Below are 11,323 nucleotides of genomic sequence, written 5' to 3' on the forward strand. Positions count from 1 at the left end.
AAAAGATTTTTTGCTGATTTAAACTCTACTGGAAGTTAATGAATGACACACAATTTAAAGTGAATTTCCTTTTATTACTTATTTTTAAAACATCCAGCACACTTACTCCAATCAATATATTAAAGCATTTAGTAATTGTGCAAAAAAAAGAAGCAGAAGAAAAAAATGTTTTCCACACTTAATATCAGTGAATATACTTTACACTTCTATAGGCTTACACACACACACACACACACACACACGCAGATTTTAGGTGAGAGATGGTCCGAACTTAAAGGGAGTGATGCATATTTAAAAGTACAACATAAGGGAAAACTAATATACATTGTAGTAATAGAAATAACTATTTAAATCAGAATGGTAAAATAAATCAAGGTCCTGATGTTAAATTAAATATTTAAATGCAATTTCAATTCCAGTAGTATATGGAGCACAATTTACAACAAAAACAAAAGATCATTCTAAAACAAAAGATTCCCAAAGAAGGTTTCCTCTAAGACTTCTCCTCATGTTTCACTTTGTAAGTCGGCAGTGCAGCAACAGAAGACCAGCAACAAATCATCAAATTCCCTGTTCAGGATCTCGCTATCTAACAATCAGGATTAGGAACTTGGTCCAGACTCTTCAGGTCATTAAGGAAGCTGGTTGGAGTCAAGATGTGAGAAGACCCTGTCATGGAGAAAGTCATATGAATGAAAAGAAAATTTAAAAATCTTGACACGTATTTTTAGGACAAAAATGATAAACTACTCAACAGCTTTTGCTTACCAATCAGCACTTCCCATTTCCCATCAGTGGCTCGAGTGACCTCGTAGGCAGAGCGCATCTCTGAATGTGACAGCCCACCAATCACAAAGATAATAAGTCGAGGGCCAGAGCGATATTCTGTTGGAGATTTATTTTTGTGCCAGTGTCCAAAACGTGCACTGCTGTAAAAAAAAATAATTACACAACAAGTAAGTTTATTCAAACTATGGGCTCAGCAGCCAGTTTCATCATAATGTTTTGCTCACTTCCGTTTCTCATCGGTTTCATAGTGTGAGTTAAGACATCATATTAACCTTGTTTTGAACCGTTGTGTCGGGTTATATAGAGCCGTTCTACATTATTATGTTAATATCATTAACAACTACTCGCTTTAAATTATGCACTTTTCTAAGAAGGAAGGGGACAAGCATTTTGAATATTGCAGATTATAAGTAAATCCAGACCATTAGTGTTTTAGAAACTAGGCCATCGGGATAGGAATTACCTGCGGGATTTTAAAGTATTCAAAGCAAAAGTGGTTTAATTGATCTTTTTTTTCCCTTGATGCTTCACCTCAAACTTGGCTCCAAATCAGATAAAAGCTTTTATTTGACAGAATTAATCTGTGTGCTACCCCAGTTAATAATGTTGTTGCAAATGGTGTTTGAATGCTTCTGCCAACCACATCCATATTCTACCAAAATGCAATTGTCTCATAATTGGAAGTTATTGAAAATTTGTCAAAATTATTATAAAAATTCTTGAGTTATGGCCAAAAACATGTTCTGTGTGGTGATAGTAACCTCATTTGTAGAGACAAATGACAGAAATATATATGTGCAAAGCAAAGAAATTAATAGAACTAAACTAATGAACAAATATCAACGGCATGAAAATAAAGGAAATAAAAAGGTATATTTTTAAAAAAATGTAACCAATATTTTGTTCAGTTCAAATTTGATGCATTTCTGTTTCTAGCAGCACCTACCTGACCGCTGTCTGGGTCGTGTTGATGGGCGCAGGATCAGAGATGAATGGCCACTGCTTACGGTCCAGTTTGTCCTCTATGGCATTCTGCGTTACAGAGACACAGTGTCAAAATCTGAGGGCAAAGAGTAGAAACCTCAGAAACCTCGCTTTGCCTTTAATACCTCCATGACGTCTTTGATGATGGGAACCCATCTCGAGAGCTGGTAGGTGCTCTCTGTGCGCTGCTTGCGCTCCGGCAGTGTTATCCCAGCATTGCGGCCCTGACAAACACCACAACAACATGAAACAAATACACAGGGGAAACAAATTATATTTGTATAACTGTAACCAAAGTGCAATCGAGACATCTACCCCAGCTATAATGTTGCAGCCCAGGTTCTGCAGGTTGTTGATGATGTTGCTGTCGGCCATTATGTTTGCGTGCTGGATGAGCTTGGCGAGGTTCTCCTCCCCGATTCCTACATGAATAACCAGATATGCAGAAATAGTCAGTCCAATCCAAGAATCGGGTTTAAAATTATTCTATTAGTTGAAATAGGCAGAGTTTTAACAAAGTGGCACCTTTTTTCATGTGGAATATGTACAGCAGGATGATGCGGATTTTGTCATAGGCCTTGATTTCATTGTCGAGGAGCACAGGAACGATGCTCTTCATGGCATCCTTTAGAGGTTCCCCTTCCTCATTTTCTCCCATTGCCAGGTCCTGCGGAAAGCGCTTGTGTTTAACCATTAACTTCAACTAAAACCTCAAATACGTCTGTCAGCCGACTCACAGGGCAGCTGACAGAGGGAGGACAGAGAACCTTTAAATCTTATTAAATATGTGTATCTTGGCAAAATGTTTAGTGAAAAGGATCAGAGCCATCACAGACTACTTTAAAAAGGTTTGAGTTTATTTGACACTATACTAGATTGCAGAGTAAACATTTTATTTGTAATCCAATAACTATGTCACAAACAATAAACGGTGGCCAATTGAATTTGCTTTTATACTCATCTTGGGTGATGTGTGACTCCCCTGGAAACTATTATTAGGCTTTAATGTGGACGACATTGTAAGAGCCAATCGATAACAATGAATGGCTGCGAAGAGCACGTCAAAATAGAGCACATGGTCCCGTTATCAACGTTACACAAAGACATTGTGTTGGGTTGGCCAAACAATGGAGAGCAATAAAACTAAATGACAGGCAACAAGGAGCTGTGCTGGTTAGATCACACGATCCATCTTTGAGCCAAAACATGCCCATTGGATTAAAGAAGCAGCTTTCAGACAAGCTGACACTCCATTAGGACAGTTGAGTGATTCACTCATAAAAAGGTCCCGTTGTCACTTGCTTAACATTTCCTGTGTGCTTTGGACTCTTACTTGACTAAATGTGGAATTAAACTTCCTTTCAAGGACACAAAGCATGTCTGGCTTATAAAAACAACACATTGGGGCTCGACACTGGTCTGAAACAGGGCTTTATCCGAGGCTCATATTGATGGAAGGATTTCCACATTACTCAGTAGAACATGTGTTATTAAGTGCCTTTACAGTAATAACATAACAGCTTCTTCAGCATATCCGATGTCCCCTCCCAAGCTTCTTATGCAATATGATAAATCTACGTTAAATATAAAAAGACCAGTCGAGCTATAAATAAAGACGTCACAACAAATATAAAAACTAGACGGTTTTTTCCAACACCAATGCACAAGCAGAATAAGTACAAGAATCTTAAACCTGACCTCCAAAAGTATAAGCGAAAAAATGTAATTTATTTCATTTCAATTGTAAACCTCAAAAGCGTACTGACCTGTTCCACTTCGCAAAGCTTATCAACAGAGGCCTTGTAGGTCTTCATACAAGCTCCGGCTAGGTGCAGGTGAGTGGAGTACTGTGAATGAAAAAGGATTATTATGAATTTAACTTGTGGTATTAATACAACCTGCCCATGATAGGAAACATTTTTCTTGAAGCTACAGGCAACACTGACAACTCTGATGGAAGGTTTTCTGGACCTACACCAGAGATTCTTGACATGAAAGGCCATCAATGGATGGGAAAATTAACAGGGATGTGGGCAACATTTAGGACCCGTTGAAACGAACCGATTAATAACTATTAGAAGTGTCTCATCATACAGGAAGTTCAAAATCATTATATAGGGGAAATAAACTGCGGTGTATCGTCCTGATCTTGAACGGTTCGCAGAACTTGCTGAACAATAGAAGCATGATCTTTAGATGACAATAATAATAGTAAAGAGTTTATCTTCATTGCACTCACCATGCTCAGCTCCTTTTGGTACTGGGGCATCTTCTTTAACATCTGAGAGAGATCTTTTATGTTGGCCTGGGGATGTAAGACATGACATAAACGTAGCCCTCATCTTATACCATTTACCAGCTAATAATAAGAACTAAATCAAAATGAGAACTGCGTGACAACTCACATTGTCGGTGTTCATTCTCTTGCTCTGGCAAAAGGTCTGAAGAAGCTCAGTCACTTTCCTGTAACAGTAGGTTTTGAAAATGGTCACCTTGCGCAGGAATATGTTTACTGTTTAAAAGTACCGAACCGGTTCCACATGTTACCTTGTAGGAACACTGAAGATTTATACAGACATCCCTGGTCATTCCATTAAGTTTTCTGATTTAACATTAGTATAGTGTACAATTTAGTGCTAGGTTTCAGTTGTAACATTAAAATGACCATTGCTTGCTCGGAAGGATGACGAGGACACGAGTGGCCCTCTCATTTTAGTTTTGACAGACTTACTTTGTGACATCAGCAATGTGCATGTGTCTAAGCGCAACCCAGAGCTCGTCATCTTCGTCCAGTAACACTTCTCGGTCATTTGAATTCCCAATGCCGGTTGACTGATAACTTCAAAAAATGAAACAAGTACACACATACAACAAAATTGACTGGAGAAATGATATGCCCAAGACAACACAGATGTCCCTGATCAGGTAAAACAAATGTGCAGCAGTCTATATGCAATACCACGCAGACTCACCTGTAGATATCCTGTTTGATATCCAGTAAGTCGTAGGCCATTGCCTGGAAAGTCAACTCATGCAGAATAGGTGAGATGGGATCAAACCCACGATCAACAATGAGCAGCTGGGAACGGGCCTTGTCTGCACCCTAAAAACCAATGAACATAAGGGATTCCATTCAAGACTAAACAAATGTCAAGTAGAGGAAGTAGGCAGTATGCATGAAATATACGGCCGTTAGTTTTTTGTAAATCGTGCAGGTAAAGGTCTTATCAAATTACATACATTATGGCATGATGAAGTATGAGGCAGCATTTCAGCTAAATATTTAAGTACAGTAGGAAATAATGTTTGAGGAGAATGTTTAGACAGCAAAGCCTGGTTTTGCACTTTAGAGGTAGGGAAACAGTAATACATGCCTGTTAAGACCCATCTCAGGATTAGGAAATTGCCAGCTAAAATATTTGAAATTGAGAAAGAAAAGAAATGGAAGGTCCAGCAAAGCGTGAGAAAGAAACAGGAATTAAAACCTGGAAACCATAGAAACGTCCTCAAAGTGTGACGGTGAAGAGCTGCCGAATCCCAAAGGAAGTCTATTCTCTTATGCAGAAAAGTTTGTGCAGCAGGAAAAAAAGCAGAGTACGAATTTAGAGCAGATAATTCTATTAATACACATAAGAATTGTTGTGGAGGTTGATCTGAGGAGTTCCTAACCTCCCCCATGGTTGGGTTGTCAGCTTTGTGAGCAGTCAGGCGCTGGTAGACCTCATCAGCCAGTCTAGCGTTCTCCTCTGGTCCCCTTAGAGAGATAAAAAGCACTCAATCTGCAAATTCAGTGGAAAGCTACCTTCAGTCGACTTTTATAAAAGGCTTTCGTACTTGCGGTAACGTATTGCAGGGTACTCCTTGAGTGTATCGCACAGTGTCGCGATCTGCTCTGCCAGAGTTTCTATCATTTTTTCTTTTCCTTCATTCGGCTTTGAACTGTAGAAGGAGTACAAGGAGTTTGGATCATCCAGGGAGAATACCTGTAGGGGTGAAAGGGTTTGAGGTCTGCCTCAATTTAAACAAATCATTTATGTTTACAACAATCAAGCTGCAATAGCTATATTTACATATTAACTTAGAAATTATTCAATGTGAAAATCCACCACAGTGGTAAAACCAAATATGACACAAAAAACTAGCGACTAGCTGTTGAACAAAATGGAGCATTAAGCTCCAAGGCCAGATCAAGTACAATCAAAGTGATTAAGAAACAATATGGATGAAATAATAAAAAGTAAAGAGGGTACAATTCCCTACCTGAGACTCGTATGGGAGGAAAGCAACATTGATCTCCTTTAAAGTCTTGACAACCTTGGCAACTCTGGATCTTCCAATCTCTGCAAAAAGACCATCTGGACAAGCTGTGGAAGCAAGCGAGCATAAATAAAAAAGTCAGTAGGTTTCCTACAGATCTAAACACTGTTTTTGTTCTCGGAAACTTCAACGTGAAATGAATGATAAACGATATGTATCACAGATACACAAACACAATCTTACTATCGGTGAAGAAGATGTGTGCGGCTTTGTAAGTGAAGGCAGCGTCTTTGAAGTCGTCAATGAGAGCACGAACGGACTGGAATTGAAAACAAATTTTAAAATTTTACAATAATGAAAACAAATCAAACAATCGACACAGGAGATCTTGTTAGGAGAAAAGGCAGAAAAGGGCAACAGCTGACCTTTTCAACAGGTGAAATCAAATAAATGGCCTCCAAACTAGAGATGGGCTCCCTGCGTTTATTGATGTCCTCCACAACTGAAAAGGATAAAATAGAGAATTTTAAATGAAATCTCAAAAAAATTGACTGGATCATACAGAAACTGCAAACACAACGTCACCTTGTTAAGTGAAAAACCTTAATCAGTGAGTATTGGCATGAACTCAAACATCAGTCTCCCGTGAGAAATTCTTTCAATTAGGCCAAGGAGATCGGGTCATTTTTATTAAATAAATCAGTGAGTATTCATATAGTGTGGACAGTGGATATTGGGAAGTTGAGAAATATCACGGCCATCCATTTGTATGTCGTTGATTATCTGCATACTTACTGGTCACCCCCTCTGCCAAAATGTCTGACATCTTGCAGCAAGAGGAGAGAATTCGCATGCTCATGTGATCCACGATGAGAACCTGGAGAAACACGAGATAGACAGATGTTGTAAATTCAGGCTGATAAAATTTGGGGATTTCTTCAATCCGATTGAGCAACCGTTACCTTCCATTCTCCTTCCTTCTTTACACTCTTTATGACCCCATTGAGGATTTCTGTAGAAGAATTAAATGCATGTATGATTACAGAAAAGTTGGATTTAAAAGAACTTTCTTGCATTGCACAAAAAAGGTAAATATCATTTTTAGCAATGAGTCCAATATGAAAATATCTGGCATAGACCCATATTCCTCTTTACTTGTAGACAAAGAGTGATGTTTATTTGCGGGTCATTGGCTAAAAAGCAAAAAAGAGAAGCGGAAATGTTCTCTTCTATGCCTATTTAAAAAAGAGCAATGGAAATGTTCATTTGAAATTTGTTGACATTTCATTTTAACCTAATGAAAAGATGTGACGGTTGACTGCGACAGAAACCGTCTCAACCAGGAACTTTCTTTAAACAAACCCATATTTGGTAAACTTGTATTTACTAACTCAGTCGGATGGATGCAACTTCCTTATGCGATAGTGTAAGATGATCAGACAAAAGCAAAGTTGCCAAGTGTCTTTATAGGCACGACAGCTGAGGTGTGCCACTATCAAGTAAAACCAACAGCAAAACTGAAGGTTTCCAGCAGAGTTCCATTGTGGAAGTGGACCATCCTGTCCAAAATGCCCTGGAATAAAAACATACCAACCAACATACCAAGGGCGCTATTCCATAAAACAAATATCCATTAGTCTGGATATTGTTTAGGCCATCATAAATACACATGGCTTACCACCTCAGTTTAACATTCAACCACTTCCTCCCTTTAAAAGGAGGGTGTGGCTTTGAAATATTTGTGTGGATACTAGATATGTTATATTTGTTTGTGGGTCAGGACTGCGGAGAAGAATAACTACAATCTAGTCTGTACCAACATGCATTCAACAAAATAAAACTCTCTGCCAGAACCACGTGGAAGGTGAATCGCTGACACCATGTCCAAACCATCTCCTAAAAGGGCCACTGGAAACAATGACTACCTGAAACTGGCTGCTTCCAGATTAAAGCAGACCATCAAGCGATTTCTGCTGTCTTAAAATCGTACCCTAAATATTTGTTAATCTTTCAAATATATGCAATTGCCAGGCATAAGCCGGTCTTGCCTCTCCTAGAAAGCTGTCATTTTACTTTATTCCGTCACAAGTCTGCCTTACTCGGTCGCATAACTTATTCGGCATTATAGTGAGAATGTAAAGTGGAAAAGAGGGCCTGCGCTTTCCCCCATCCTATTCTAAACTTAACATGGGGGGGGGGGGGGGGGGGGGACAACAATACTTCCAAACATTAGATCAAGCTCATAAGAACTGCGCACACAAATCTTCCTAAGCCCATCATCAAACAAATCAGTGGCAATTAAAATAAGAATGAACAGCAAGCAGCAGCAACTCAGTTATAAATGGGCCTATTGTAAACAAGTAAACGTTGGCCTGATCTGCAAGTCCTGGGCAAGGTTACAGTAGAACACAATGGTAGAGTTTAGCAAATACGTGTGGCAGGTGTGTTCCCACAACAGTCCTCCAGTTAGCTGTTAGCTAATGAGAAGGTTGCATTGGTGATCAAAGAAAGGTAAATTTAACAATTCAGCTGTTCAAAATTGAAGTGGTTCAGAACAACATAATGCAATTGTTTATCAAATATGCGTAACGTTAAATAGCCCTTACAATTAACGTTATGGGTCTTTGGATTTGTGTATCAAGATTTAAGTCGTCTTTAAAAGCACAATAGATAATTTGACGTTACTGAAACAATAGTTGGGACTATTAGTAAAAACGAAACGTGAATATTGCTATAATAGTCAACTTAAAAAACAGCTCAATACTTTAGTCTTTTCCAAGTGTTTGGGACTTCCTGTTCGTGGTTAGCTTGCTCGTGTTAGCTTGTAGCTTGGACTGTCACGACAATGGTCGCAACGACACACTGACGCCGCAACTTTTTCCACATCCACCACCAACAACAACAACAAACCACCCGTTTCTCCTCGGCCCCCTGTGTCACCAACACAACGCAACAGTGAATGAACCACTTTGTTTGCGGTGACATCGTTTCCTCCGGCTCGGGCTAGCGTCGCAATTAGGACTGAAACAGGAAGAACCCGAAGTCCAACCGAGGTCCGCAGCGGAGTTAATAACGCGACGTTTGCTTCTTTGTCAATTGATCGAGCTCCAAAACGAGACAACTCGAGCCGACAGCCCGTCTGTTTCAGCTGAGGCCACAGCGGACACGGCGATTAAACGCATGTGTGACTTACTTTCTCCAACTACCGCCTTCAGACCGCTCGGTGCCATCTTGTCGGCGATGTGTCGCCCGCTGAGTCGCTCGCTTCCTTGTTGTTAAAAGTCTGCGTGACTCGAGCTCGAGTCGGCGGTGAAACGTTGCCCTCTGTTGCCCGATGCCGCAATTGCCTGAATACGTCTCATACGCTTTAACCCCGACGTTGTGTTGTAACCTATTTGAAACAATTGTAAAAAAAATATTGATATAAACTAAGCAACGTCGTTGTCGCACGTGTGTTAGTCCTGAATCAAGCCTTTGCAATTCCGCGCTTTCGCCTTTATTATTGGAACCAGTGGACAATTATCAGTCTGACAATGGCATGATGAAATGCAATAACTTCCCAATTGAATGGCAGTAATGAAAAAAGAAATAATCGATTTTACTTGTGCCTTTTTGAGACCTATTTGGGGGACTTTTAAGAGGCTAATTTTGTACTGCTAAATATATTTGAGAGTAATACTTTGGAGAAATCACTTCAACACGATGAATTTGAAATTCAGCAGTTTGCAAGCTAAGTCAGGACACATCCAAGACTTAAGAGCGTCTGGACAAGCCAAACATGGCACTCTCGAAACATAAGATATGTCATACCACCATCATGCCAGTTCATATGGTGTTGAATGGGAAACGTTTTATTACGTATGTAATATAAGTATGTTACACACACAATTAATGTGGCTGGGTGATTGGTGCATAACAATAAACATAATTTTAAACTATGATCATTTCCAATAAAATATGGTCATAATTTAATGTCATTCTATCCCAATTGAATCATCTCTGGTGCAGTGAGGTGATTTCCCTCTACAATGAAAGCAGCACGAGTAAAGAACTCACCGAAAATCTAGGGAATTTTGAAATTTTATTTCCCAACAAAATAACCCAAAACACAAATAAAAGGTTACCAAGATGGTGAATTAAAGAATAAGAGCAATAGGTACTATCATCTCTGTCCCACGAAAAATTATGTGTGCTCAATTCAAGAGTTCATGGAGATTTGCTTTGGTATTAATGCAGGTTTATTGTTGCCAAAAATGCTAAATCGCTGCATCGCTGTGATCAAATGTTCTAAAACAATAAACACATAAATAAAAAGGATATAGATTCTGAAAACTACTCAAATAACTATTTGATGACAATGCAATCACAACAAATCACCAGTCATTTAAATACAAAGAATTCAGGCAACTCCAGTGTTCCTAGTGAGATTCAATGACACATGTAGCTCAAAGGCATATTAGGAGTGTACTCAAAGATTTCCATGTGTCATGCTCTTACTGCAGTCCCACCAGTTTTCGTTTTACCCAACAAATACGGGCAGATGAACCTCCAGCAGTGGTGTAAATTGTATAAAAGCATCTCTTTAACAGATAATTCTCAATTCTCAGAACCCATTGTCAGTGCCTTTAATAGTTGCTGCTCCTTGCGGGCGCGCATTCGCTCTTTGAAGTCCTCCATCTCTTTCCTCTGCAAATGAACATAGAACAATCATGATCACATATTGTGCTTTACATCCGTAGTTTTATCAGACGTATTTAAGAAATTATCATTAGCCTGATTTAAGTCAATAAAAAAACTTACGCGCTGTTCGTCGTCTGGGGGGAAGATCTCCCTCTTCCTCTTTACAATGTACTCTTCAAAATACTCCGCTTGATTCGAGATCCAGAACATGGTCACGGGAAAGGAAAGATACAGCATCATCTGCTCAAAGACAAATAGATCCGCAAGTGAGCGATCGTGGTAAACGTGACCGCACTTAAACGAACAATGATGGTAGTCTTTAGCCAGATCGAAGCACGGACGCTCGGAGCAATTTGAGTGATTTTAAATTAACAAAACTAATGGATAATACCTTCACACGGACGTTGTTTTAAAAAGGTTGGTACTTACTCTAAACATTTCTATTTTAACACCCATTTTAGCATCGGCACTGGAACCACAACATTGAAATGTTATCTAACGTCCAACGTCGCCACAAGACCTTCAAAGTACTTCCGGGTTGGTGACTTGGAAGCCACGGCGCATGCGCTCATCTTGTCGGAAATAAATATATTTATAACACAGTTGAAAATTA

The 11,323-nt window shown here is 39.3% G+C and overlaps 2 protein-coding genes across 3 annotated transcripts; both read right to left on the reverse strand.

Annotated features, from left to right (window-relative positions):
* Nucleotides 1-53: 53 nt before the first annotated feature.
* stxbp2 (syntaxin binding protein 2) lies at nucleotides 54-9,498 on the reverse strand. 2 transcript variants are annotated; one of them, XM_078083658.1, is made up of 19 exons: nucleotides 9,224-9,498; nucleotides 6,993-7,042; nucleotides 6,826-6,907; nucleotides 6,456-6,532; nucleotides 6,274-6,349; nucleotides 6,034-6,137; nucleotides 5,608-5,756; nucleotides 5,443-5,527; nucleotides 4,746-4,876; nucleotides 4,505-4,612; nucleotides 4,179-4,236; nucleotides 4,013-4,078; nucleotides 3,540-3,620; nucleotides 2,299-2,440; nucleotides 2,089-2,195; nucleotides 1,899-1,997; nucleotides 1,736-1,821; nucleotides 769-926; nucleotides 54-669 (listed from the first exon to the last, which is right to left on the reverse strand). In XM_078083658.1, the coding sequence occupies exons 1-19, from the start codon at nucleotides 9,258-9,260 to the stop codon at nucleotides 590-592; spliced, it is 1,776 nt and encodes a 591-aa protein (XP_077939784.1). In that variant the 5' UTR covers nucleotides 9,261-9,498; the 3' UTR covers nucleotides 54-589. The 2 variants fall into 2 exon arrangements, with proteins under 2 accessions (XP_077939784.1, XP_040045794.1); XM_040189860.2 differs by having other exon boundaries at nucleotides 769-929.
* Nucleotides 9,499-10,098: 600 nt separating this feature from the next.
* Nucleotides 10,099-11,293, reverse strand: pet100 (PET100 cytochrome c oxidase chaperone). Its single transcript, XM_040189885.2, has 3 exons — nucleotides 11,140-11,293; nucleotides 10,831-10,950; nucleotides 10,099-10,716 (listed from the first exon to the last, which is right to left on the reverse strand). The coding sequence occupies exons 1-3, from the start codon at nucleotides 11,164-11,166 to the stop codon at nucleotides 10,627-10,629; spliced, it is 237 nt and encodes a 78-aa protein (XP_040045819.1). The 5' UTR covers nucleotides 11,167-11,293; the 3' UTR covers nucleotides 10,099-10,626.
* Nucleotides 11,294-11,323: the final 30 nt, after the last annotated feature.

Source organism: Gasterosteus aculeatus, chromosome 11 (genome assembly GCF_964276395.1).
Source record: "Gasterosteus aculeatus chromosome 11, fGasAcu3.hap1.1, whole genome shotgun sequence".
In the NCBI taxonomy this organism is placed as follows: Eukaryota; Metazoa; Chordata; class Actinopteri; order Perciformes; family Gasterosteidae; genus Gasterosteus; species Gasterosteus aculeatus.

What these genes read in the sequence shown, in the direction of transcription:
- stxbp2 (XM_040189860.2), bottom strand. Translation starts at nt 9,260, where the DNA reads ATGGCACCGAGCGGTCTGAAGGCGGTAGTTGGAGAAA. An exon ending in CCTGCAATACGTTACCGCAA is followed by an intron (nt 5,528 to 5,607) that starts GTACGAAAGCCT and finishes TATCTCTCTAAG; the next exon opens with GGGACCAGAGGAGAACGCTA. An exon ending in GCTGCAACATTATAGCTGGG is followed by an intron (nt 1,998 to 2,088) that starts GTAGATGTCTCG and finishes GGTGTTTGTCAG; the next exon opens with GGCCGCAATGCTGGGATAAC.
- pet100 (XM_040189885.2), bottom strand. Translation starts at nt 11,166, where the DNA reads ATGGGTGTTAAAATAGAAATGTTTAGA. An exon ending in TTAAAATAGAAATGTTTAGA is followed by an intron (nt 10,951 to 11,139) that starts GTAAGTACCAAC and finishes GTCTTTGAGCAG; the next exon opens with ATGATGCTGTATCTTTCCTT. An exon ending in CCCCAGACGACGAACAGCGC is followed by an intron (nt 10,717 to 10,830) that starts GTAAGTTTTTTT and finishes GTTCATTTGCAG; the next exon opens with AGGAAAGAGATGGAGGACTT.